The 25,041-nt window shown below is 44.8% G+C and overlaps 1 protein-coding gene across 1 annotated transcript in view; it reads left to right on the top strand.

Moving 5' to 3' along the window:
* The window catches only part of LOC115202615 (protein mono-ADP-ribosyltransferase PARP14), a 37,629-nt gene extending 19,869 nt beyond the window's left edge, over nucleotides 1-17,760 (top strand). The window contains exons 3-18 of the mRNA XM_029766705.1: nucleotides 3,526-3,553; nucleotides 5,412-5,648; nucleotides 5,813-6,040; nucleotides 6,249-8,602; nucleotides 8,684-8,923; nucleotides 9,168-9,404; nucleotides 11,267-11,488; nucleotides 11,642-11,786; nucleotides 11,908-12,063; nucleotides 12,334-12,396; nucleotides 12,626-12,811; nucleotides 13,492-13,695; nucleotides 13,826-14,446; nucleotides 15,146-15,291; nucleotides 15,615-15,789; nucleotides 15,962-17,760. Coding sequence (XP_029622565.1) covers nucleotides 3,526-3,553; nucleotides 5,412-5,648; nucleotides 5,813-6,040; nucleotides 6,249-8,602; nucleotides 8,684-8,923; nucleotides 9,168-9,404; nucleotides 11,267-11,488; nucleotides 11,642-11,786; nucleotides 11,908-12,063; nucleotides 12,334-12,396; nucleotides 12,626-12,811; nucleotides 13,492-13,695; nucleotides 13,826-14,446; nucleotides 15,146-15,291; nucleotides 15,615-15,789; nucleotides 15,962-16,245 — 5,526 coding nt within the window. The 3' untranslated portion in view covers nucleotides 16,246-17,760. The remainder of the gene's footprint in view (nucleotides 1-3,525; nucleotides 3,554-5,411; nucleotides 5,649-5,812; nucleotides 6,041-6,248; nucleotides 8,603-8,683; nucleotides 8,924-9,167; nucleotides 9,405-11,266; nucleotides 11,489-11,641; nucleotides 11,787-11,907; nucleotides 12,064-12,333; nucleotides 12,397-12,625; nucleotides 12,812-13,491; nucleotides 13,696-13,825; nucleotides 14,447-15,145; nucleotides 15,292-15,614; nucleotides 15,790-15,961) is intronic.
* The last annotated feature ends 7,281 nt before the right edge of the window (nucleotides 17,761-25,041 follow it).

A 25,041-nucleotide genomic window follows, 5' to 3' on the forward strand; every position in this document is an offset into this window, starting at 1 on the left:
GGCGAGCTTTACACTACTCCAGCCGATGCTTGGCATTGTGCATGGCTGCTTGGCCATGGGAACCCATTTCATGAATCTCCAGACCAACAGTTCTTGTGCTGACATTACTTCAAGAGGCAGTTTGGAACTCGGTAGTGAGTGTTTTTTTTTATATACAGTACCAGTCAAAAGTTTGGACCAGCTACTCATTCAAGGGTTTTTCGATATTTTTACTATTTTCTACATTGTAACCAAAAAGTGTAAAACAAATCAAAACATATTTTAGATTTTAGATTCTTCAAAGTAGCCACCCTTTGCCTTGATGACAGCTTAGCACACTCTTGCCATTCTCTCAACCAGCTTCACCTGGAATGCTTTTCCAACAGTCTTGGGAGGAGTTCCCACATATGCTGAAAACTTGTTGGCTGCTTTTCCTTCACTCTGCGGTCCAACTCATCCCAAACCGTCTCAAAATCAAATCAAATTAATTGGGTTGAGGTCAGGTGATTGTCGAGGCCAGGCCATCTGATGCAGCACTCCACCACTCTCCATCTTGGTCAAATAGCCCTTACACAACCTGGAGGTGTGTTTTGGGTCATTGTTCTGTTGAAAAACAAATGATAGTCCCACTAAGAGAACTAGATGGGATGGCGTATCGCTGCAGAATGCTGTGGTAGCTATGCTGGTTAAGTGTGCCTTGAATTCTAAATACATCACAGACAGTGTCACCAGCAAAGCACCATCACATCTCCTCCTCCGTGCTTCACGGTGGGAACCACATATGCGGAGATCATCCGTTCACCGACTCTGCGTCTCACAAAGACATGGCGGTTGGAACCAAGAATCTCAAATTTGGACAGACAAAAGGACAGATTTCCACCGGTTTGTCCATTGCTTGTGTTTCTTGGCCCAAGCAAGTCTCTTCTTATTGTTGGTGTCCTTTAGTAGTTATTTCTTTGTAGCAATTCTACCATGAAGGCCTGATTCACGAAGTCCACTCTGAACAGTTGATGTTGAGATGTGTCTGTTACTTGAACTCTGTGAATCATTTATTTGTGCTGCAATTTTTAAGGCTGGTAACTTATCCTCTGCAGCAGAGGTAACTCTGAGTCTTCCTTTCCTGTGACGGTCCTCATGAGAGCAAGTTTCATCACAGCACTTGATGGTTTTTGCAACTGCACTTGAAGATACTTTCAGAGTTCTTGACATTTTCCGGATTGACTGACCTTCATGTCTTAAAATAAGGATGGACTGTCCATTCTCTTTGCTTATTTGAGCTGTTCCTACCATAATATGTACTTGGTCTTTTACCAATTATGGCTATATATCTTCTGTACCACCACCACACAACTGATTGGCTCAAACGCATTAAGAAGGAAAGAAATTTCACAAATTAACTTTAACAAGGCACACCTGTTAATTGAAATGCGTTCCAGGTGAATACCTCATGAAGTGGGTTTAGAGACTGCCAAGTGTGCAAAGCTGTCATCAAGTCAAAGGGTGGCTACTTTGAAGAATCTCATATATAAAATATCTCCAAATAATAAATATATTTTGAGTTGTTTCACACTTTTTGTTATTTCATAGTTTTGATGTCTTCATTATTATTCTACAATGTAGAAAATAGTTTGGTGTGTCCAAACTTTTGACTGGCACTGTATATCTACAGTGAGGGAAAAAAGTATTTGATCCCCTGCTGATTTTGTACGTTTGCCCACTGACAAAGAAATGATCAGTCTATAATTTTAATGGTAGGTTTATTTGAACAGTGAGAGACAGGATAACAACAAAAAAATCCAGAAAAACGCATGTCAAAAATGTTAAATTGATTTGCATGTTAATGAGGGAAATAAGTATTTGACCCCCTCTCAATCAGAAAGATTTCTGGCTCCCAGGTGTCTTTTATACAGGTAACAAGCTGAGATTAGGAGCACACTCTTAAAGAGAGTGCCCCAAACCCAGCTTGTTACCTGTATAAAAGACACCTGTCCACAGAAGCAATCAATCAATCAGATTCCAAACTCTCCACCATGGCCAAGACCAAAGAGCTCTCCAAGGATGTCAGGGACAAGATTGTAGACCTACACAAGGCTGGAATGGGCTACAAGACCATCGCCAAGCAGCTTGGTGAGAAGGTGACAACAGTTGGTGTGATTATTTGCAAATGGAAGAAACACAAAAGATTTGTCAATCTCCCTCAGCCTGGGGCTCCATGCAAGATCTCACTTCGTGGAGTTACAATGATCATGAGAACGGTGAGGAATCAGCCCAGAACTACATGGGAGGATCTTGTCAATGATCTCAAGGCAGTTGGGACCATAGTCACCAAGAAAACAATTGGTAACACACTACGCTGTGAAGGACTGAAATCCTGCAGCGCCCGCAAGGTCCCCCTGCTCAAGAAAGCACATATACATGCCGTCTGAAGTTTGCCAATGAACATCTGACTGATCCAGAGGACAACTGGGTGAAAGTGTTGTGGTCAGATGAGACCAAAATGGAGCTCTTTGGCATCAACTCAACTCGCCGTGTTTGGAGGAGGAGGAATGCTGCCTATGACCCCAAGAACACCATCCCCACCGTCAAACATGGAGGTGGAAACATTATGCTTTGAGGGTGTTTTTCTGCTAAGGAGACAGGACAACTTCACCGCATCAAAGGGACGATGGACGGGGCAATGTACCGTCAAATCTTGGGGGAGAACCTCCTTCCCTCAGCCAGGGCATTGAAAATGGGTCGTGGATGGGTATTCCAGCATGACAATGACCCAAAACACACGGCCAAGGCAACAAAGGAGAGGCTTAAGAAGAAGCACATTAAGGTCCTGGAGTGGCCTAGCCAGTCTCCAGACCTTAATCCCATAGAAAATCTGTGGAGGGAGCTGAAGGTTCGAGTTGCCAAACGTCAGCCTCGAAACCTTAATGACTTGGAGAAGATCTGCAAAGAGCAGTGGGACAAAATCCCTCCTGAGATGTGTGCAAACCTGGTGGCCAACTACAACAAACGTCTGACCTCTGTGATTGCCAACAAGGGTTTTGCCACCAAGTACTAAGTCATGTTTTGCAGAGGGGTCAAATACTTATTTCCCTCATTAAAATGCAAATCATTTTATAACATTTTTGACATGCGTTTTTCTGGATTTTGTTGTTGTTATTCTGTCTCTCACTGTTCAAATAAACCTACCATTAAAATTATAGAATGATAATTTCTTTGTCAGTGGGCAAACGTACAAAATCAGCAGGGGATCAAATACTTTTTTCCCTCACTGTATATATTTAGCTGAAATTCTCGTGATTTTACAATCTTTTCGGACCAAAAACAAAAATCTAAGCATGCAGCTGTCCAAATTTTGCAAGATTTTAATTTTGGCTTAACAGTTTAACTGTAGGCTAAATTAGTGCTGTCTTGGCCAGACAGGCTAGACAGGGCTTCAAACTGATGGATAATACATTCTTTGTATGGCTAATTTTAAAGAGCATACTTGTAAAGTTTCCCATTGGTTAACTATTTGACATATACATTTTGTTTGTTTTGCTTGTTTTCCAGCTTGGTGCTACAAGCAATGAATTGTCAGGTAACATCCTTTCCTTGCTTCTGTGGTGATTAGACAGAACAGATCAGACTTGTTGATGCATTCCCTTGACCTAATATTATTATATTGAATGTTTTGCCTAATACATTTCATAATAATCGCTATTGGCATCTCATTAGACAGTGTTGCAAAATGCAGCTTTATCAGCCCATATCTCCTTGTAAATTTGTCGTAGGCAGAAATGTGCCAATGAAGTCAGAGAAATGTGAAAATATACTGCTCAAAAAAATAAAGGGAACACTAAAATAACACATCCTAGATCTGAATGAATGAAATAATCTTATGAAATACTTTTTTCTTTACATAGTTGAATGTTCTGACAACAAAATCACACAAAAATATTCAATGGAAATCCTATTTATCAACCCATGAAGGTCTGGATTTGGAGTCACACTCAAAATTAAAGTGGAAAACCACACTACAGGCTGATTCAACTTTGATGTAATGTCCTTAAAACAAGTCAAAATGAGGCTCAGTAGTGTGTATGGCCTCCACATGCCTGTATGACCTCCCTACAATGCCTGGGCATGCTCCTGATGAGGTGGCGGATGGTCTCCTGAGGGATCTCCTCCCAGACCTGGACTAAAGCATCCGCCAACTCCTGGACAGTCTGCGGTGCAACGTGGTGTTGGTGGATGGAGCGAGACATGATGTCCCAGATGTGCTCAATTGGATTCAGGTCTGGAGAACGGACGGGCCAGTCCATAGCATCAATGCCTTCCTCTTGCAGGAACTGCTGACACACTCCAGCCACATGAGGTCTAGCATTGTCTTGCATTAGGAGGAACCCAGGGCCAACCGCACCAGCATATGATCTCACAGGGGGTCTGAGGATCTCATCTCGGTACCTAATGGCAGTCAGGCTACCTCTGGCGAGCACATGGAGGGCTGTGCGGCCCCCCAAAGAAATGCCACCCCACACCATGACTGACCAACCGCCAAACCGGTCATGCTGGAGGATGTTGCAGGCAGCAGAACGTTCTCCACGGCGTCTTCAGACTCTGTCACGTCTGTCACGTGCTCAGTGTGAACCTGCTTTCATCTGTGAAGAGCACAGGGCGCCAGTGGCGAATTTGCCAATCTTGGTGTTCTCTGGCAAATGCCAAACGTCCTGCACGGTGTTGGGCTGTAAGCACAACCCCCACCTGTGGACGTCGGGCCCTCATACCACCCTCATGGAGTCTGTTTCTGACCGTTTGAGCAGACACATGCACATTTGTGGCCTGCTGGAGGTCATTTTGCAGGGCTCTGGCAGTGCTTCTCCTGCTCCTCCTTGCACAAAGGCGGAGGTAGCGGTCCTGCTGCTGGGTTGTTGCCCTCCTACGGCCTCCTCCACATCTCCTGATGTACTGGCCTGTCTCCTGGTAGCGCCTCCATGCTCTGGACACTACGCTGACAGACACAGCAAACCTTCTTGCCACAGCTCGCATTGATGTGCCATCCTGGATAAGCTGCACTACCTGAGCCACTTGTGTGGGTTGTAGACTCCGTCTCATGCTACCACTAGAGTGAAAGCACCACCAGCCTTCAAAAGTGACCAAAACATCAGCCAGGAAGCATAGGAACTGAGAAGTGGTCTGCGGTCCCCACCTGCAGAACCACTCCTTTATTGGGGGTGTCTTGCTAATTGCCTATAATTTCCACCTGTTGTCTATTCCATTTGCACAACAGCATGTGAAAGTTATTGTCAATCAGTGTTGCTTCCTAAGTGGACAGTTTGATTTCACAGAAGTGTGATTGACTTGGAGTTACATTGTGTTGTTTAAGTGTTCCCTTTATTTTTTTGAGCAGTGTATGAATGAGATTATTGGATATGAATATCTAGTGTGTTTAATCCCAGATGTGTCAAGTGAAGCACAGGAAGCTCCCAACTCTGAGAGTGGGCCTGGAGAGGAGGGTGGAGCTGAGGTGTTCCCTCAGAGCTCTGCTGTGGTGCTGGAGAGGGTTCCTGAGAGCATGTCGAGAGACTTGCTGACGTTGCTGGTGGAGACCATCTCTGGCCTGGAGGAAGACAACTTCTCCCTGGAGCTCATCAGTGAGACAAACAGAGCTGTTGTGACCTTCAATAATTACAAAGGTTGGTCACTATTTCAAATTATCTATTTTTTAAACGACAAAAAAATAAACAATGATTTTCACTTCTGAAGTATTACAAAACAGATCTCTCCCTCACACGAAGGGATTATATTTTCAAAAACTGTTGTGCATGATATTAAGGATATGATTGCTGTCTGTCGTTAGATGTGGAGCGTTTCCTCACTGAGAGCAAGAGCAACAAGAGTTTCCAGAAGCAGGGTATGATTGGCCGGTTGCTAGAGAGGTGCCAGAGTGTGAGAGTGGAGAACCTGCCCTCCAACATATTTCAGGAAATGCTGGAGCTCTGCATTGAGAAGTGGGCTGGCCCAGCAAAGGACATCACTGTGTTCCATGAGGAACAGGCAGCCATTGTCACCTTTCATGCACCAGAAGGTAAAACCTGCTGTTTGAATGAGCTGTTTTATTAAATAAATGTTAATCAATTTGTTTATTTGGTAATCTTTTTCTTTCTATTATAAGAATAATTGAATGTTGCATTGCTATTCTGTTGCTGCAGCAGTCTCTTGGCCTCTACAGAAATATTTCGTTTCTGCCCTCAGTTCATGCTATAACAGACAGTTCGTCATCTATGTCATTTCAGTTGTGGAAACCACTCTAAATAAACGTCTTGTAATTGGCAAAGTCCCAGTCAACGTGTATCCATACTACGAGTCCTTAGGAACTGCCTTGTATGGAAAGGAGAGGCCAATGTGGAAGATGCCTGACCCCTTCATAGAGTGTGTGCATTCTGCCGTATGGAAATTCCTCTCCATGAAGAGACAGTTTTCCCGCATCACTGACCAGATGAAGGCCCACTTCTGTCAAGTAGACATGGATACTCCTGAGGTAAAACTCAGTCCTTTGCCAACCCTGCTAAGGCAGAAAGGACTAACAAGCAAACACGTAGATGGATGGAAGCAGAATGCCTTGATCGTCTTCCGTGACATAATGGCCAAATATGCTGTGTTTGAGTGTTTTGTAAGTGCCCCAGCATGGAAGGCAGTGGAGAAAGAAGTCCGCTCGGTGGTGAAAGAGGATGCTGTCCTAGCTATGGATGCCTCTAAAGGGTCTCTGACAGTTGCAGGTCTGGCCGAAGACACGAATCGACTCAGGGGGCTGGTGGAAGACCTCATGCAGAGGGCCATGAGTCAGATAGAGAGGCAGAGGGACGGCATCTCAGAGGAGATGGACGTGTCCCCTGCCATGTTCTATATCCTGCAGCAGAAAGGGCTTCTGAAGCACGCAGCAGACGAAGCCCCAGAGATGGGTTTTTCTTACAGAGACAACACCAAGAAGTTGGTTCTCTCAGGTCTTGTCGCAGAGGTGTACAAGGTGCAGAACTGGATCCTGGAGAGGAAGCTCGAGATGGATAAGAAGCAGCTGAAGCTGGACACCCAACTCCTGGACTTCCTGCGGTCAGTGGACAGTATGGAGATGTCCCAGGACCTGTTCACGTCCCGGGGCATCAGTGCTGAGTACAGCGTGGAGGGTGGAGAGGTACTTCTGACTGGTAGCTCAGACAAAGCATTGGCTGATGCAGAGCAGAGGGTAAAGACTGCCCTGTCCCTGCAGAGCCTGAAGGTGGAGGACCAGGAGGTGCTGAGAAAGCCTGAGTGGAAGGATCTGAACAACCAGCTGGTGGATGCCTACAACTCCTTAAACAAAAGAACGGTGGAAATAAAGCATCACCCAGAGAGCAGAGACAGAATCATTGTGTCAGGCTTCCTGGACCCGGTCAGAGAAGTCAGCAACAGTCTACGGGACTTTGTTGAAAACTACTCACGAGTCAAAGAGGCTGTCCATCTCAAGTCCTGTGCCGTTGTTAAATTCATCCAGGAGTACAAATCTAAGGACTGGAAACATTTTGCCAAGCGTGATGAGGTGAATGTCCACTTTGACCTCAGAAGGCCCAAAATTGTCCTTTCTGGAGCCCGTCTCTACGTCAAGAAGGCCAAGGGGTCATTTCAGAAGATGGTAGCAGCCTTCTGCACTGATGAGCTCACCATCATGAAGCCTGGAGCAAGGAAGTACTTCCAAGAGAAGGGAAGCATGGTTTTTTCAATGGCGATGAAGGAGCACGGCTGTGTGGTGCTGCTGCAGGAAGACTACATGCTCGAGAAAGAAGAGGGCGAGGATGAAGATGAGGAGGAAGGGTTTGGTCCGTCATCCTGCTGTGAGGTGAGGACACCCAATGGAATCCTGGTCTCCGTCAGTAAGGCTGACATCTGCAAGTTCAAAGTGGATGCAGTAGTCAACGCAGCCAATGAAGACCTGCAGCATATTGGAGGCCTGGCTTCAGCACTACTCAAGGCTGCTGGTCCACGGCTGCAGGAGCTCAGTGATCAACATGTCCGTAATAACCGCCGACTGCAGCCAGGAGACGCCATTGTGACAGATGCAGGCAATCTGCCCTGTAAGTATGTGGTCCATGCAGTTGGTCCACGGTTCACAGACTTTGACCAGAGAACAGCCATACAGCGTCTGAAACAAGCTGTAAATGAGAGCCTGAGGGAGGCTGCGAAGGTTAACTGCTCAACTGTTGCTGTCCCGGCCGTCAGCTCTGGGATATTCGGCTTTCCTCTGGACCTGTGCACTGAGACTATTGCTGTGGCAGTGCGTGACTACTGTGAGAACCTAAGAGGTCAGACCTCTCTGACTGAGATTCACCTGGTGGACAACAATGACAACACTGTCAGAGCCCTGGCCAGCGCTGTCCAGAAAACGTTCAATGACCTGCACCCAAAAATGACCAGGCCTCTGCAGGGTACACAACGGGGAAGTGGACAACAGGGAAGTGGACGACGGGGAAGAGGACAACATAGTTACGGACATCAAGGACCTGGATATCAGGGACAGTCACCATGGGGACATGGGCAATGGGAACATGGCAGAAGAGGTGGAGGTAGAGGGGGAGCAGAAGGTAGAGGGGGAGCAGAAGGTAGAGGTAGAGGGGGAGCAGAAGGTAGAGGTAGAGGGGGAAGAGGAGGTAGAGGGGGAGGAGAAGGTAGAAGTAGAGGTAGAGGGGGAGGAGAAGGTAGAGGAGGAGGTGGAGGTAGAGGAGGAGGTAGAGGTAAAGGAGGACATGGAGATAGGGGAGGAGGAGTTAGAGAAAGCATAACTCAAAGAAATTCTCATGAAAACCAAGAGGAGCAGAGGAGAGAGTATGGCCAAGAGAGGAAGTTTGAGGGGGCAGGCAGTGGGGAAATCCTACAGACCAATTACACACAAGGGGGTCTGAAGATCATTCTAAGGAAGGGAAATATCCAGGAGGAATATGTAAGTACACATACCGTAGTTATCAGAGCACCACGTAAATGATTGTTGTATAATACATGTATTGTAAGTAGTACATCAGATAACCCAGAGTATAAGATGTATAATTTGTTTACCTTTCATTCTACTCTTCTTTATCTGAAATGACAGCTGTCTTGTAGAAGTCATATTTTATGTTTGAATAGAAATACATAGCTGTTCCCTTCTCGCTTCATGAATGTTTGGTCATTTGTTTTGACACCTCTAGTCTGAGGGCATCGTCAACACCATCTCTGAGGATTTGGACCTGAGCAAAGGTGCTGTTTCCAATGCTATCCTAAAGGCAGCCGGTCCTGGGCTCCAATCAGCAGCCACAGATGAAGCTCGCGCCATCAGATTGGCCTATGGTGACGTTGTGGTCACCGACGGTTACAACATGCGATGTCAGAGGGTGATCCATACTGTCTGCCCCCATTGGGACCAGGGAGCTGGCTCAGCAGAGAAGGTAAACTATGAGTTATTGACAGTGTTTAATTTGTAAATTGGGAGGTCCCGGAACACATAGTGAGTGCGAGGGGTGGGGGTATCCGGAGGGCTCTGAGGTGCTGGAACACATTGAGAAAAAAAGTGTCAAACACAACGTAGCAGCACAGCAGACAGAGTAAACAGCCAAGTGGCCTACTGTCTATGTTGGTGAAACGGACAGCACTCTCCAAGGTGCTGCTCTCTCCAAGGTGCTGATTAATTGAAAGCATTTTAAACGTCATTGCAGTATGCCCACATACTTGAGTATAGCTGCAGTGCTTACACAAGTCCGAATTTCTTATAGCCTAATTTTCTAGACATCGATGTACAGCAAAATTTTTAGACAACACTGCAGAATACCCATCATATGCGCACAAACTCAGCTGTGGGGCTTACAAGACCCCAATTTAATATCATTTTCAAGACATCAATGTAGCAGTAGAACAAATATCACAATATCAGAATATAACTTCAAATAAAATAAATCTCTGTAGGCTACAGCAGAACACACATATGAGAATATATAGGCCTCCTGCCATTGTGATAATATGAAGCACATATTCAGATTACTTTCACAGTACAGAACAAGTTTGTAAAGGGAAAGAAATGTCCTACCTTAGTTTTCCAAACCTCCCACAATGACTCTCCCCATGTCAAGTCCATTTAACTCCTGAGAGCCCATTTCTTGCTCAAAGCAATGAGCGGGCCTGTGGCTGTGACCTTTAGCCTCCTTCTAAGGCTGTTCTGAAGACTGGCTATTTTTTTATTTTGAGTGTTAACTATAACTTGGGTGTCCTCTTTAGCCTCATCTACAAGGCTTGCTGCCACCAAATGTGCCCTGGTTCGGGCATGTTTAAAAACCTTGTTTTACGTCTGAGGCATAGGATGTTAACTTACTATACATTCCGCCCACTCTTTTGCTAGTTTAATCCCTCCAGTCGTTTCTAGACCCAAGCTCTCTACCTTTTTGCATGTTGTACAGCCCAATTTGGAATTATGCGTGACAAGCCAGGGGTTATGTGTTTGCTTGAACTGCATATTGCACCTACTCCGAGCACTTAGTCTGTGAATGCACTGCCCCCCTCCCCCCAGCTCTCCGTCTGCCTCTCCCTCTGAGTCTGACTCTCTAGTAGGCCTACTAGCTAGTGGAGGGGCCGGAGGTGATGCTGAACTGTTGGGATTAGCAGCGCTGCTAGCTTAGGCATTGCCATCGGTTTGCACCTCACTCCTCCTGCACTGACAGTTCTCTGGTTTGTTCTGGGTTCAATTCACCATCTTTCTCTAGATTTTTGGACTTGAAAAATTTCCCTCGATTGCCTTTTCTTATCCATTTTTTATTTGGCTTTCCCATGATTCAAATTCAGTAGGGAGACGACTAGCCTAGACTACGTAATGTGATTACGTAGGGACCTCTTCACTAGCTGACCACCTCTACCAAGACCTGTGTCGAGATCAGTTACTTACCCCACCCTCCCTCCCCATAACCTTTATGTACAAATAAGAGAGCAGGTCTGGAATCAGAGTGGCAGGAAAGGATAAAGGATCCCCACACCTTTACATGATGGCCTTTCTGTTGGGCAGGAGAAATAACGAGGAGGCAACTTGATTTAACGCTGATCGCTTTTATTAGAAAGTATCCGGTGCGAACAGTGAAACAATTAACAAATCATGTCATGAGAGGTACTGGATCCGTCCAAATAGGTGCCGGAACAAACGAGGTCAAATCTGAGAGGTGCCGGAACAGGTTCCAGCTCAAATGAAGCACTGATTATTGAGAGTGGGAGTGCATCGAAAGGTTTTAGTAAAAAAATTCTAAAATTGTCCATGTGTTTGTGATTTAAGATATTCATAACGATGATCAGAGATTGCCTGAGTGAGACAGAGAAGCATAGGCTGGCATCCCTGTCTTTCCCTGCCATTGGAACTGGGAACATGGGATTCCCTAAGGGCCTGGTGTCCAAGCTTCTTCTGCAGGAGGTCAAAGACTTCAGCCAGAGAAGAAACTCCACACACCTTAAAGAGGTGGCAATCGTGGTCCACCCCAGTGACACCCAAACTGTGGATGTAAGTTTGAAGATGGAAAATGGTTTAAAGGGGATTCAGTGCTTATCATCACACAGAGATAGTATTGTTGCATAACCTCACCTTTGTCAGTGTGTGTTGTGCTCTTAGATATGTTTGATAAATGCTCCACACTTTTATATCTCCTGTTTACAGTGCTTTGTCAGGGAATTCAAAGGTCAGACACAAGGGTATACTTGGCAGAGTTCACAAGGTTCCGGCCAATCACAACATTCCAAATCTTATGTTGGCCAATCACAACATCCCAAATCCTATGTTGGCCAATCACAGCAGCCCTCTGGTAAGCTTAATTCACAGCCTTCAAAGTATCCCCAAAAAGATTCAACCATTGAGACCCTGCTGCCTCTAGAGCGTGTCTGTTTCCACAGAAACTTCTTGTCTAAACATGTTATTTTCATTAGGCGCAGGCTTCTTTGGACAGGTGACATCCCCTTCTCTGGGTGTGTACAGCATGCAGATTGGTCACATTACTTTTGAAGTGTCATCAGGAGACATCACCAAGGAGTCCAGTGACGTCATTGTCAACTCCTCCAATAAGGACTTTAACCTCAAATCAGGTGACTTGTACCTCTGACAATAGCATAGGTGGAGTAACCACTGTTTCATGTTCATGAGGCTACTAAGACAAATATTAAGGAACACCTTATAAGGATGTTTAACATGTACACAGCTGAAATGTTAGAAATCCAAATGAACAGTGTTTACAGCTACACAATCAGGAAGCAAGCTAAATCCCATACACCCCCACAGACACACAACTTATTTAATGGTTACATTTTTTACTTAGAATAAAGAGCCATATTGTACTAATGTCTTTGTTTCTTCAGGTGTATCCAAATCCATTTTAGAAGGAGCTGGATTGAAGGTGGAGTTGGAGTGCTCAGAGATTGGTGTGTTTCCATGTCCTTGAGTCAACATATACTGTAGTCATGTTACTGGTCAAGGATACTGGTAGTCATGTTGGATATGAATGAGATGACATTTCAGTACTGTTTGATACTGTCTGGTAAAAGTCTAGTCAGTTTCCAGTCCATGGGTCCTACAACACTGGTGTGCATTGATTTTACATTTTAGGAATAGATTCTTGACCTCTAAACCTTTCCTTTTATGCCTCTACAGTCAAATCTCCAAGCTTCCAACCATGCAGGATGATCGTGACATCAGCAGGATCTCTCCCATGCAAACACATCATGCACATTGTGGGACAGAATGACCCTGAGATCATTAAAGAGACTGTGTACAATGTTCTTAAGAAGTGTGAGGAGCAAAAGTTCACCTCAGTGTCCTTCCCAGCGCTTGGAACAGGTACTCTGCTGTAATGGTCTTTATTGGACTACACTGTCTTGTGTAGTTGCATGTTTTTATTGTACTTGTTGCCTGTTCTGTTGTGTTGTTTGTTTCTATTGTGAGGTTGTAAAGTGGCAATATGCTTTGCTTCCATGTGCTCTGAAAGGGACTACCTGATACTCATAATGACTACCTGCTACTCATAATGACTACATGCTACTTTTCTTAGCCTAATTTTCAATAAATCTGGTTCTTTCTTCATCTTTCTGCTCCCCCCCAAACATACTTTGCCTCACTCTTTTACTTGATTTGTTCTCTTCCTTGCATCTTTTTCTTGTCTCCTTCCCTTCCTTTCATATTTTCCTTGTCTCCTCCCCTTCCATATTTTTCTTGTCTTCTTCCCTTCCATATTTTTCTTGTCACCTTCCCTTCCTTTCATCTTATTCTTGTCTACTTCCCTTATGTATTTTTCTTGTCACCTTCCCTTCCTTTCATCTTTTTCTTGTCTCCTTCCCTTTCATCTTTTTCTTGTCTCCTGCCCTTCCATATTTTTTTTGATTAGTCACTCTCAGGGACAGATTTGCTTCCATCATGTCATTGTCTATCTGTACTTCTGTCTGAATTTATGTCTTTCTGTTTGCCTCCATAGCCATGTCATTGTCTGTCTGCCTCCATCTGTCTGTCTGTCTGTCTGTCAGGCCAGGGTGGGGCGAGTCCCTCTGCTGTTGCGGACGCTATGATTGACGCAGTGGTGGAGTTTGTGAAGAAGAAAAAGGGACAGATTGTGAGAAGTGTGAACATCCTGATATTCCAGACTGCCATGGTGACTGAGTTCCACAAGAGCATGAAGAGGAGAGTGGGAGAGATAGTGGAAGAAAAGGGCATTTTAACCAGGATAAAAGGTCAGTGAGAATGGAAGTGTGCGAGGTAGAAGACAATATGAGCTCAATGTGTACTAATACAATATAGTTATTATAATCATAAGTGACATTTTGTCAAGGAGTTTATGTTGTGTGTGCTCTTTCTTCATAGATACAGTGATAACCTACTTTAAGGGGCCCAGTGATGAGCGCTCTGCCCGTGAGAACTTTGTCATGCAGGGAGAGGAGTTTGCCCCGACCGTGTTCCAGCTGTGTGCAGAGAGCCCCCAGGCTGTGAGCCGTGCCCGAGACTGGGTTAAAAACCTCATAGTGAAGGAGCAAACTGAGAAAACCATCAAGAACCCGTACATCAGCCAGCTGAGCCAGGGGGATGTGGAGAAGTTGCAGGCCATGCAGAGGGAGCTGACGGTCAGGATATGCCTGGAGAAGAAGGGTCCTGACTCCCTGATCCGCCTGGAGGGCCTGAGCCGCGATGTGCTTACAGCAGACGGCCTCATCAGGGACATGGTCCTGGACAAGGAGAGGGCAGAGAACCGCAGACAGGCAGCTTTCCTGGTGAGCAGCCTGGTGGAGTGGCAGTACCAAAACCACAGTGGGACAATGGTGTCTTTTGACATGTTCACCAACTACATCCTGGAGGAGGCTGTGAAAGACAACAGCAAAGTGATAATCAAGATCAACAATAAGGATTATGAGGCAAATGTAGCCCACAAGAGAGCTGTCAAGATTGGGGGCAAAAGAGAAATTGAGTTACTGAGAAAAGACCTGAAAGGTGGGTCCATCCATAATAAATCCTCATCTGTCTAGACTGCATTAATATGAAATTATGGAGAACGGTGATATGAAATATAAAATAATGTGTTATTTTTAAGAACACATTTTTTTGTAATTTTGTGGATGCATACAGTATATCAGGGGTCTCCAACCTTTTTAATTCGCAATAGCTACTTTATAGCATTAATATAGGCACATTCTTCTCTTATCCTCTACCCTACAACTCGTCTGTCACTATACCTGGTAAAATAATGGTTAATAAGCACTATTTGGCATGACAGGCCTCATACAATTCTCTTGTATTTTCCATAATTCTGTTTTCTCTGTTTTAACTATTTTTGTCTGTTTTTTACTCTCAATATTGCAATTATTCATAGATAAACAACTAAAATGTATTTTCTGAGTGCAGGTCAACGTTTACCTCACATCAGAAGACAATTTTTTTAGGTAAAAAAATAAGAACAAAAAAACATTTGAGATTTTTTGGTTTAATTCACCTTTATTGAGCAAGAGAGGAATGTGTCGTTCTAGCGATGTTTTTCTGCGGTTAGGCCTACTGCTGCAGCACATGTCATGGAACTGAGTATGTCATCAATATGCATGTAAAGTTGTGAATGATTGAGTCTTTTTAATGACAATACTTATTGCGTAATGAATTGACACCTAAATGCCAAACTCTCTACTGTGTTTTGTCCAGACGATACATCTGTGTCTCTACCTGCACACTGGGATGACATGAAGGGTTCCCTCTTAATGCTGGTCCCACTAACTCCAGCATCCAAGGAATACAAAGACGTGGAGAAGGAATTTCAGAAGACTTTGCTCAACAACACCATCCTTGCAGTATGTTTGTAAAAATGTATACCTGAATTTCATTTGCGTTCCACAATAGACTGATTTTCTATGGTGACGTTATATGAAAGCCTCACATTTTGCGACATTGATGTTAGAAATCCCTCAACTATCATTTAAAAAAACAATTTTACATGAAAGGCAACAAAGCTTTGTGGATTTTTTTTTCAAGAATGGAACTGTAATTCCTGGAACCAGTGAAATGTGTAATTCCTATTCCTTTGCTGTTCGATAAATATTTAGCTAGATGGGATTGCACTTCAGTAATAAATAAATCACTGTCGATTTATACGTGTTTTGTTTGCTGTTTGAAGATTGAACGAGTCCAGAACGATTCACTGTGGAAGAGCTACCAGATAAGAAAGAACCTCCTGGAGGAGAAGAACAAGCACACAAACAACGAGAAACTGCTGTTCCATGGCACCAGTTCCAAATCCATCACCCAGATCAACAACCATGGCTTCAATCGCAGCTACGCTGGAACACATGGTATGAGAATGGTCTCATGGAAACATGTCTAATTACCAATTTTCTTTTCTGTTATATTGAGACCTCTTCCTAAGGGAGGAAGAGCTTGATGAAGAGACATAAATCAATCTGAACTGGGTATCATTGTTATAATATTTTTTAACTCTTTAAGTACAATATGTTTTTCGTCCAGGTGCGGCTATTGGCAATGGAACATACTTTGCTGTGGACTCCAGTTATTCAGCAGGAGGATATTCTAAAGCTGTTGCACAAGGGAACAAGCGGATGTACCTGGCCAGGGTTCTTGTTGGAGACTTCACTCAGGGACAAGCAGGCTTGATCGTTCCTCCTGCCAAAGCTTCAGGGAAGGATGCCGATTTGTACGACAGCGTCACAGACAACACCTCCAAACCAACCATGTTTGTGATCTTCAATGATGTGCAGGCTTATCCAGAGTTCCTCATCACATTCCAGTAAATTTGATTGTACATTCATTAGTACATCAATACTTCACAACAAATTCCATATGTCTGTGTGAAGGGTTTTTAAGGTATGTGGGTTAGTTGCAATAGCCATGTCTGAGGTTAGACATCCTTAGACTAACCAGTGGTGTAAAGTACTTAAGTAAAAATACTTTAAAATACTACTTACGTTTTCTTTGGGGGGGTTCTGTACTTCACTTTACTATTTATATTTTTGTCAAATTATACTTTTACTTCACTACATTCGTAAAGTAAATAATGTAGAGGAGACTGGGGATGGTTGTAACACAGGACAGTTGTAACCCTTGCAATTCCTCCAATCAGGAGCGAGGTAGAATCATATGATTCACTGTGCACATGCTCAGTTTAGTCCTGAACCCTCATGTGAAAAAGTCCTTGTGACTACCTCTGCAGATTCTGTTGACAGAAATCGGATTTTGAGGTAAGAAAGTAATTATTTTGAACAAATTTGTTTTTGTAATGCATAAAGTGCTTTGTAGTTCCATTCACCGAACTTATATCAGGTTTATAACCAGTCTGTGTAGAGATATTTGATGCAAGTTAGCAATGCTCAAGTTTAAAATTTTTAGCTCAAATGGAAGCTAGCTAATGGCTGCAAGGGTCAGGGTTAGTTGTAACAACTGGATATTTTTGGTACATGTTTTATTTTACTTTCAGCATGCCTAGATCATCGAAAAGAAAGACTGACAGGGGAGTACCTCTCCACACTTTAAAAAGAGCATCAAATTATGTAACAGAGCAGGGGAAATCAATCAGATCAGTTGCAAAGTTGTATGGTATAAGTCATGTGATGCTGTGCAGATTCTGCAAATAGATAAGAAGCTACTGGAGAAGGGGTCGAGAGAGCTTGTAGGCTACCGTAGTGGAAATAGGGTCTTCATTGATGAGCAGGAGCAGAAGTTATCAGAGTATCTCTTGAGGGCAGCTGATTTATGCCCACTGCTATCCAGGCCACCTCTTCGGATGCCTCTCAGCCCAGCTATCCAGCTACCTCCCATGTCATCTCTCCAGCTGCCTCCCATGCCACCTCTCCAGCTGCCTCCCATGTCACCTCTCCAGCTGCCTCCCAGGTCACCTCTCCAGCTGCCTTCCAGGCCACCTCTCCTACTGCCTTTCAGGCCACCTCTCCAGCTGCCTTTCAGGCCACCTCTCCAGCTGCCTTTCAGGCCACCTCTCCAGCTGCCTTTCAGGCCACATCTCCAGCTGCCTTTCAGGCCACCTCTCCAGCTGCCTTTCAGGCCACCTCTCCAGCTGCCTTTCAGGCCACCTCTCCAGCTGCCTTTCAGGCCACCTCTCCAGCTGCCTTTCAGGCCACCTCTCCAACTGCCTTCCAGGCCAGCTGGAAACACCTGATTACTCTTCTGATTTCAACCCAGTTGATGTACACCCATTCAAGCACTCAGAAGGCCAAAACAAAATGTGCCCTGCTTAAAAAAAACTGCTGGAAATAAGCAAGCCAAAACAAACCACACTGAACAACAACAAAAAACTGTCCTGCTTAAGAAAAAAGACAAAACAAAGCAGATTGAACCAGAAGAATCAGATTCCTCCAACGAGGAAAACTGCTGCATTGTGTGCATGGAGCACTTTAACAATCCCATGTCCAAGGAGGTCTGGTTGCAGTGCTGGGAATGCAAATTATGGGCCCACCAAACCTGTACCACTGTCACAACTGTGACTGATTAAGTGTCCAACATTCAGTCACACACACACACACCAAAAATGTTTAAGGGTTTAGTTTAGCCTACTTGATGTTTAGTTGAGGAAGATAATTTAGTGGAGGGTTAAATAATAAAAATTGTATTATTTATATGTATTATTATTTCTGCCAAATAAACATGGCAATGTTGCTCTAATGATCTCAATATAGGCATTCAATAAATAATTGTTATGATTTATGCACTTTTTCAATCTGTTACAATTCACCCCAAGCACTGTTAGAACTAACCCAGACCACTCCTTGTATTTATGACCACACCACGCATTTGCAATTTGATTTACATAATAACCACACCAATTTGTAAAGGACAAATGTAGGTTGTTTGTATCAAGTTTTGAGTACACTACCATAAACAATCTCTGAGAAACTGACGGAAAGGTGAGAAGTGTTACAGCCATCCCTGGTCTCCCCATCTATTTACTCCATACATTTTCCCTGACACCCAAAAGTACTCGTTACATTTTCCAATTCACACACTTACTTTATCAAGAGAACATCCCCGGTCATGCCTACTGCCTCTGATCTGGTGGACTCACTAAACACATATGCTTCATTTGTAAATTATGTCTAAGTGTTGGTGTGCCTCTGGCTATCCGTAAATAAAAAAATAAAAAAGCTGTGCTGTCTGGTTTGCTTAATGTGAAGAATTTGAAATGATTCATACTTTTACTTTTGATAGTTAAGTATATTTAAAACCAAATATGTTAGCCTTTTACTCAAGTAGTATTTTACTAGGTGACTTTCATTTTTACTTGAGTCATTTTCTATGAACTTCTCTAGGGTAGTATTTTGACGTCCGGATGAAAGACGTGCCCAAATTAAACTGCCTGCTACTCAGGCTCAGAAGGTAGGATATGCATATTATTAGTAGATTTGGATAGAAAACACTCTGGGGTTTCTAAAACTGCTTGAATGATGTCTGTGAGTATAATGGAACTCATATGTTAGGCAAAAACCTGAGTACGGTAATGGAACGGTAATGGAATATTTAGAATTTTTTTGTCACGAAATGCGTCGTGCTCGTCACCCTTCTTTACCATTTGGATAGTGTCTTGAACGCACGAACAAAACAGAGGATATTTGAACATAACTATGGATTATTTGGGACCAAACCAACATTTGTTATTGAAGTAGAAGTCCTGGGAGTGCATTCTGATGAAGAACACCAAAGGTAATAACATTTTTCTTATAGTAAATCTGACTTTGGTGAGTGCTAAACTTGCTGGGTGTCTAAATAGCTAGCCCTGTGATGCCGGGCTATCTACTTAGAATATTGCAAAATGTGCTTTCACCAAAAAGCTATTTTAAAATTGGAAATATCGAGTGCACAGAGGAGTTCTGTATCTATAATTCTTAAAATAATTGTTATGCTTTTTGTGAACGTTTATCGTGAGTAATTTAGTAAATTGTTAGTAAATTCACCGGAAGTTTGCGGGGGGTATGCTAGTGTCACATGCTAATGAACGTCACATGCTAATGTAAAAAGCTGATTGAACTTGATTTTAAACAGTAGCGCTGTTTAAAATCAATTTTTATGCCATTTTTTCTCTTAAAAAAGCGATAATATTCCGACCGGCAAAGCCTGTTTACGTTCAACGAGAGAGAAAGTAAAAGCATGGGATACCCTCGCGCACGAGCCTTAGTCTGATGGCCCTCTGATCGGCCACTATCCAAACGCGCTAATGTGTTTCAGCCTGAGGCTGGAATTACATCATTCAGCTTTTTCCCGCCTTCTGAGAGCCTATGGGAGCCGTAGGAAGTGTCACGTTACAGCAAAGATCCTCAGTCTTCAATAAACAGAGTCAAGAAGACCAAGGAATGGTCAGACAGGCCACTTCCTGTAAGGAATCTTCTCAGGTTTTTGCCTGCCATATGAGTTCTGTTATACTCACAGACATCATTCAAACAGTTTTAGAAACTTTAGGGTGTTTTCTATCCAAAGCCAATAATTATATGCATATTCTAGTTACTGGGTAGGAGTAGTAACCAGATTAAATCGGGTACGTTTTTTATCCGGCCGTGCAAATACTGCCCCCTATCCCCAACAGGTTAAACTCAGGCAGACCGACCCCGGAAATTACTTTTTCATTTTACAAGGGGTCACAAGCTCACTACCCAGCAGCTCCATAAGTTCACTCAAAAAATTCCCAACTGTTTCACATTTTTTCAAATTCATTTTATTTCAGTTTCTACAAGGTCACTACACACCAATCATCAGGCCATTTAATTGAAAACATGTGCTTTACTTCGAAGAAACAGCGGCACTATCATGTTACATAAGCACACCCTAAATAGCATGAGGACACCTGGACAGGATGTACTTAAAAGGACATGAACATAAGACACAGAAATAACTCATCAATCACTTTTTGACACATAGCGTATACTATATTCTCTCTGCTGAGAGTGCTATTATATGATACAATATCAGTACTTGTTGCATTTACAACTTGTCTAATGAAGTGATAATGCCTGAGAATCTGGTGTTTGGAGGATATATTGTCACAGGTGTTGTTAAGCCAGAGACCAAGTCGAGGACCGGAAAATTGTGACAGTGTATCCTCCAAACACCAGCTTATCAAATTTACGGGTTACCAACATATTCAAATAATGATTGAAATATTTTCATAAAAAATGTTAGTTTGATGAATTTATTTATACTATTTCATCCTTCCACAATATATAGTCCTGACACAAAATATTCCATTACCGTACTTCGAAGCATGTCAAACGCTGAGAAAGTAAAATGGACTCTTCTCGTGCACGCGCACGCCCGTCTCATTGTTCTCAGATCGACCACTTACCAAATGCGCTACTGTTTTTCAGCCAGTAACTGCAGAGTCATGATTCAACATTCTGGCGCCTACTGAGAGCCTATGGGAGCCTTAGAAAATGTCACGTTACAGCAGAGATCCTTTGTTTTGGATAGAGATAACAAAGAAGGCCAAGAAATGGTCAGAGAGGGCGCTTCCTGTTTGGAATCTTCTCAGGTTTTGGCCTGCCAAATGAGTTCTGTTATACTCACAGACACCATTCAAACAGTTTTAGAAACTTTAGGGTGTTTTCTATCCAAATCAAACAATTATATGCATATTCTAGTTACTGGGCAGGAGTAGTAACCAGATTAAATCGGGTACGTTTTTTATCCGGCCGTGCAAATTTTGAAATCGGACAGTGTGGTTAGATTAACGAGAGTCTTGTCTTTAAAATGCTGTAAAATAGTCATATGTTTGAGAAATTGAAGTAATAGCATTTCTAAGGTATTTGAATAACGCGCCACAGGATTCCACTGGCTGTTATGTAGGTGGGACGATTTGGTGCCACCTACCCTAGAGAGGTTAAATATTTATAATACTGTAATTTGAATTTGGCGCTCTGCAATTTCACTGGATGTTATCGAGGTGTCCCGCTAGCGGCACGCCTTTCCCAAACAGGTTTTTAAGCCATATTGCCACAACTTTGGAAGTATGCTTGGGGTCATTGTCCATTTGGAAGACCCATTTGCGACCATGCTTTAACCTCTCTGGCGCATGTGGGACGAATTCGTCCCACCTACGTAACAGCCACTTCAATCCAGTGGCGCGATTTTTGAATCGTTTGAAATACTATTACTTCAATTTCTCAAACATATGACTATTTTACAGCTATTTAAAGACAAGAATCTCTTTAATCTAACCACACTGTCCGATTTCAAAAAGGCTTTACAACGAAAGCAAAACATTAGATTATGTCAGGAGAGTGCCCAGCCAGAAATAATCAGACACCCATTTTTCAAGCTAGCATATCATGTCACATAAACCCAAACCACAGCTAAATGCAGCACTAACCTTTTATGATCTTCATCAGATGACACACCTAGGACATGATGTTATACAATACATGCATGTCTGTTCAATCAAGTTCATATTTATATCAAAAACCAGCTTTTTACATTAGCATGTGACGTTCAGAAAAAGCATACCCCCCGCAAACTTCCGGGGAATTTACTAACAGTTTGCTAAATTACTCACGATAAACGTTCACAAAAAGCATAACAATTATTTTAAGAATTATAGATACATTACTCCTCTATGCACTCGATATGTCCGATTTTAAAATAGCTTTTCGGATGAAGCACATTTTGCAATAATCTAAGTACATAGCCCGGCATCACAAGGCTAGCTATTTAGACACACACCCAGGTCAGCCTCCACCAAAATCACATTTCCCATAAGAAAAATGTTCTTACCTTGCTTGTTCTTCGTCAGAATACACTGCCAGGACTTCTACTTCTGTCACGTCCTGGCCAGTATATAAGGTTAATTGTTTTGTAGTTTGGTCAGGGCGTGACAGAGGGTATTTGTTTTATGTGGTTCGGGGTGGTGTGTTTGTGTAAAGGGTGTTTGATTTAGTATGTCCGGGGTTTGGTTTATGTCTAGGTAGTTCTATGTGGAGTCTAGTATGTCTGTTTCTATGTCTGGTGAATTGGTGTTGGGACTCTCAGTTGAAGGCAGGTGTTTTCTATCTGCCTTTGATTGAGAGTCTCATAAATGAGGGTGTGTTTGTGTTTGTGTTTTGTGGGTGATTGTTCTGTGTTCAGCCCTAGGCTTTGCCAGACTGTTTGTTGGTTGTGCGTTCATTCTCGTGGTTTGTTATTTTGTATTCATTTTGGAAAGTTAATAAATCTCAAAATGAGCATACACGTACCTGCTGCATATTGGTCTACATTTTCCGATGACGATTTCGTTATATCGTCAGAGGACGAAGACAACCGTGACAGAATCACCCACCACCAAAGGACCAAGCAGCAGAGGAAGGAGCGGAGGATTTTCGAAGAGGACAAACGAGAGAGATGGACTTGGGAGGAGATCTTGGAGGGAGAAGGCTCCTACACTTGGGAGGAGATCCAAGCAGGGAAAGATCGCCTTCCTTGGAAACAGGTGGTACGCGAGAGAGAGGATAGGAGTAAGGCTGGTATGGACCGGGAACGTTTCCGAGGGACAAGACTGGCGTTGAAGCACGAGAGGCACCCCCAAGAAAATTTTGGGGGGGGGCACACGGGTAGTTTGGCTAGGCGAAGGAAGAGCCGGAAGCCAGCTACCCGTGGTTATATGGAGGAGCGTATGAGGTGGGGAGCGCCATGTTTCGCTGAGAAGCGCAATATCTCACCCATACGCACGCACAGTCCGGTGCGAGTTATTCCAGCCCCTCGCAGGTGCCGTGCTAGAGCGGGCATCCAGCCTGGTAGGAGGATGCCTGCGCAGCGCATCTGGTCGCCGGTACGCCTCCGAGGACCAGGCTACCCAACTCCCGCTCTACGCACGGCTACCATCAAGCCCCTGCACAGCCCAGTCTGCCCTGTACGAGCACTCCGCTCGTGCAGGGCTACTAGTTCCATCGAGCCAAGGCGGGTTGTGCAGGAGGTAAGATCTAGACCGGCTGTGCGCCTCCATAGCCCTGGGTTTCCAGCTCCTGTCTCTCGTGCGGACCCGGAAGTGCGTCCACCCAGTCCGACTCGTCCTGTTCCCGCTCCCCGCACTAAACGGCAAGTGCGTAAACCCAGCCTCGCGAGTCAACAGTCGTCGGAGCTGCCCGCCAGTCAACAGTCGTCGGAGCTGCCCGCCAGTCAACAGTCGTCGGAGCTGCCCGCCAGTCAACAGTCGTCGGAGCTGCCCGCCAGTCAACAGTCGTCGGAGCTGCCCGCCAGTCAACAGTCGTCGGAGCTGCCCGCCAGTCAACAGTCGTCGGAGCTGCCCGTCAGTCAACAGTCGTCGGAGCTGCCCGTCAGTCAACAGTCGTCGGAGCTGCCCGTCAGTCAACAGTCGTCGGAGCTGCCCGTCAGTCAACAGTCGTCGGAGCTGCCCGTCAGTCAACAGTCGTCGGAGCTGCCCGTCAGTCAACAGTCGTCGGAGCTGCCCGTCAGTCAACAGTCGTCGGAGTGGTCAGACTGCGCTGAACTGCCGGAGTGGCCAGACTGCGCTGAACTGCCGGAGTGGCCAGACTGCGCTGAACTGCCGGAGTGGCCAGACTGCGCTGAACTGCCGGAGTGGCCAGACTGCGCTGAACTGCCGGAGTGGCCAGACTGCGCTGAACTGCCGGAGTGGCCAGACTGCGCTGAACTGCCGGAGTGGCCAGACTGCGCTGAACTGCCGGAGTGGCCAGACTGCCCTGAACTGCCGGAGTGGCCAGACTGCCCTGAACTGCCGGAGTGGCCAGACTGCCCTGAACTGCCGGAGTGGCCAGACTGCCCTGAACTGCCGGAGTGGCCAGACTGCCCTGAACTGCCGGAGTGGCCAGACTGCCCTGAACTGCCGGAGTGGCCAGACTGCCCTGAACTGCCGGAGTGGCCAGACTGCCCTGAACTGCCGGAGTGGCCAGACTGCCCTGAACTGCCGGAGTGGCCAGACTGCCCTGAACTGCCAGAGTGGCCAGACTGCCCTGAACTGCCGGAGTGGCCAGACTGCCCTGAACTGCCGGAGTGGCCAGACTGCCCAGACTGCCCCGAGCTGACAGACTGCCCTGACCTGCCCGAGTTGCCAGACTGCCCTGACCTGCCCGAGTTGCCAGACTGCCCTGACCGTCCCGAGTTGCCAGACTGCCCTGACCGTCCCGAGTTGCCAGACTGCCCTGACCGTCCCGAGCTGCCAGACTGCCCAGACAGCCTGGAACGGCCTGAGCCGGAGCCGCCTCCAATATAGGTGGGTTGGGGAGGGGGGGTGTAGCACAGTGCCGTCGTTGACGGCAGCCACCCTCCCTTCCCTCCCTTTAGTAAGGGGGAATTTTCTTTTGGGTATTGTTTGGGGGTAATTTTTTTTGTGTTAAGGTGCTTCTGGGGTAGCACCTTTAAGGGGGGGGTACTGTCACGTCCTGGCCAGTATATAAGGTTAATTGTTTTGTAGTTTGGTCAGGGCGTGACAGAGGGTATTTGTTTTATGTGGTTCGGGGTGGTGTGTTTGTGTAAAGGGTGTTTGATTTAGTATGTCCGGGGTTTGGTTTATGTCTAGGTAGTTCTATGTGGAGTCTAGTATGTCTGTTTCTATGTCTGGTGAATTGGTGTTGGGACTCTCAGTT

Source organism: Salmo trutta, chromosome 12, assembly GCF_901001165.1.
Source record: "Salmo trutta chromosome 12, fSalTru1.1, whole genome shotgun sequence".
NCBI classification, from domain to species: Eukaryota; Metazoa; Chordata; class Actinopteri; order Salmoniformes; family Salmonidae; genus Salmo; species Salmo trutta.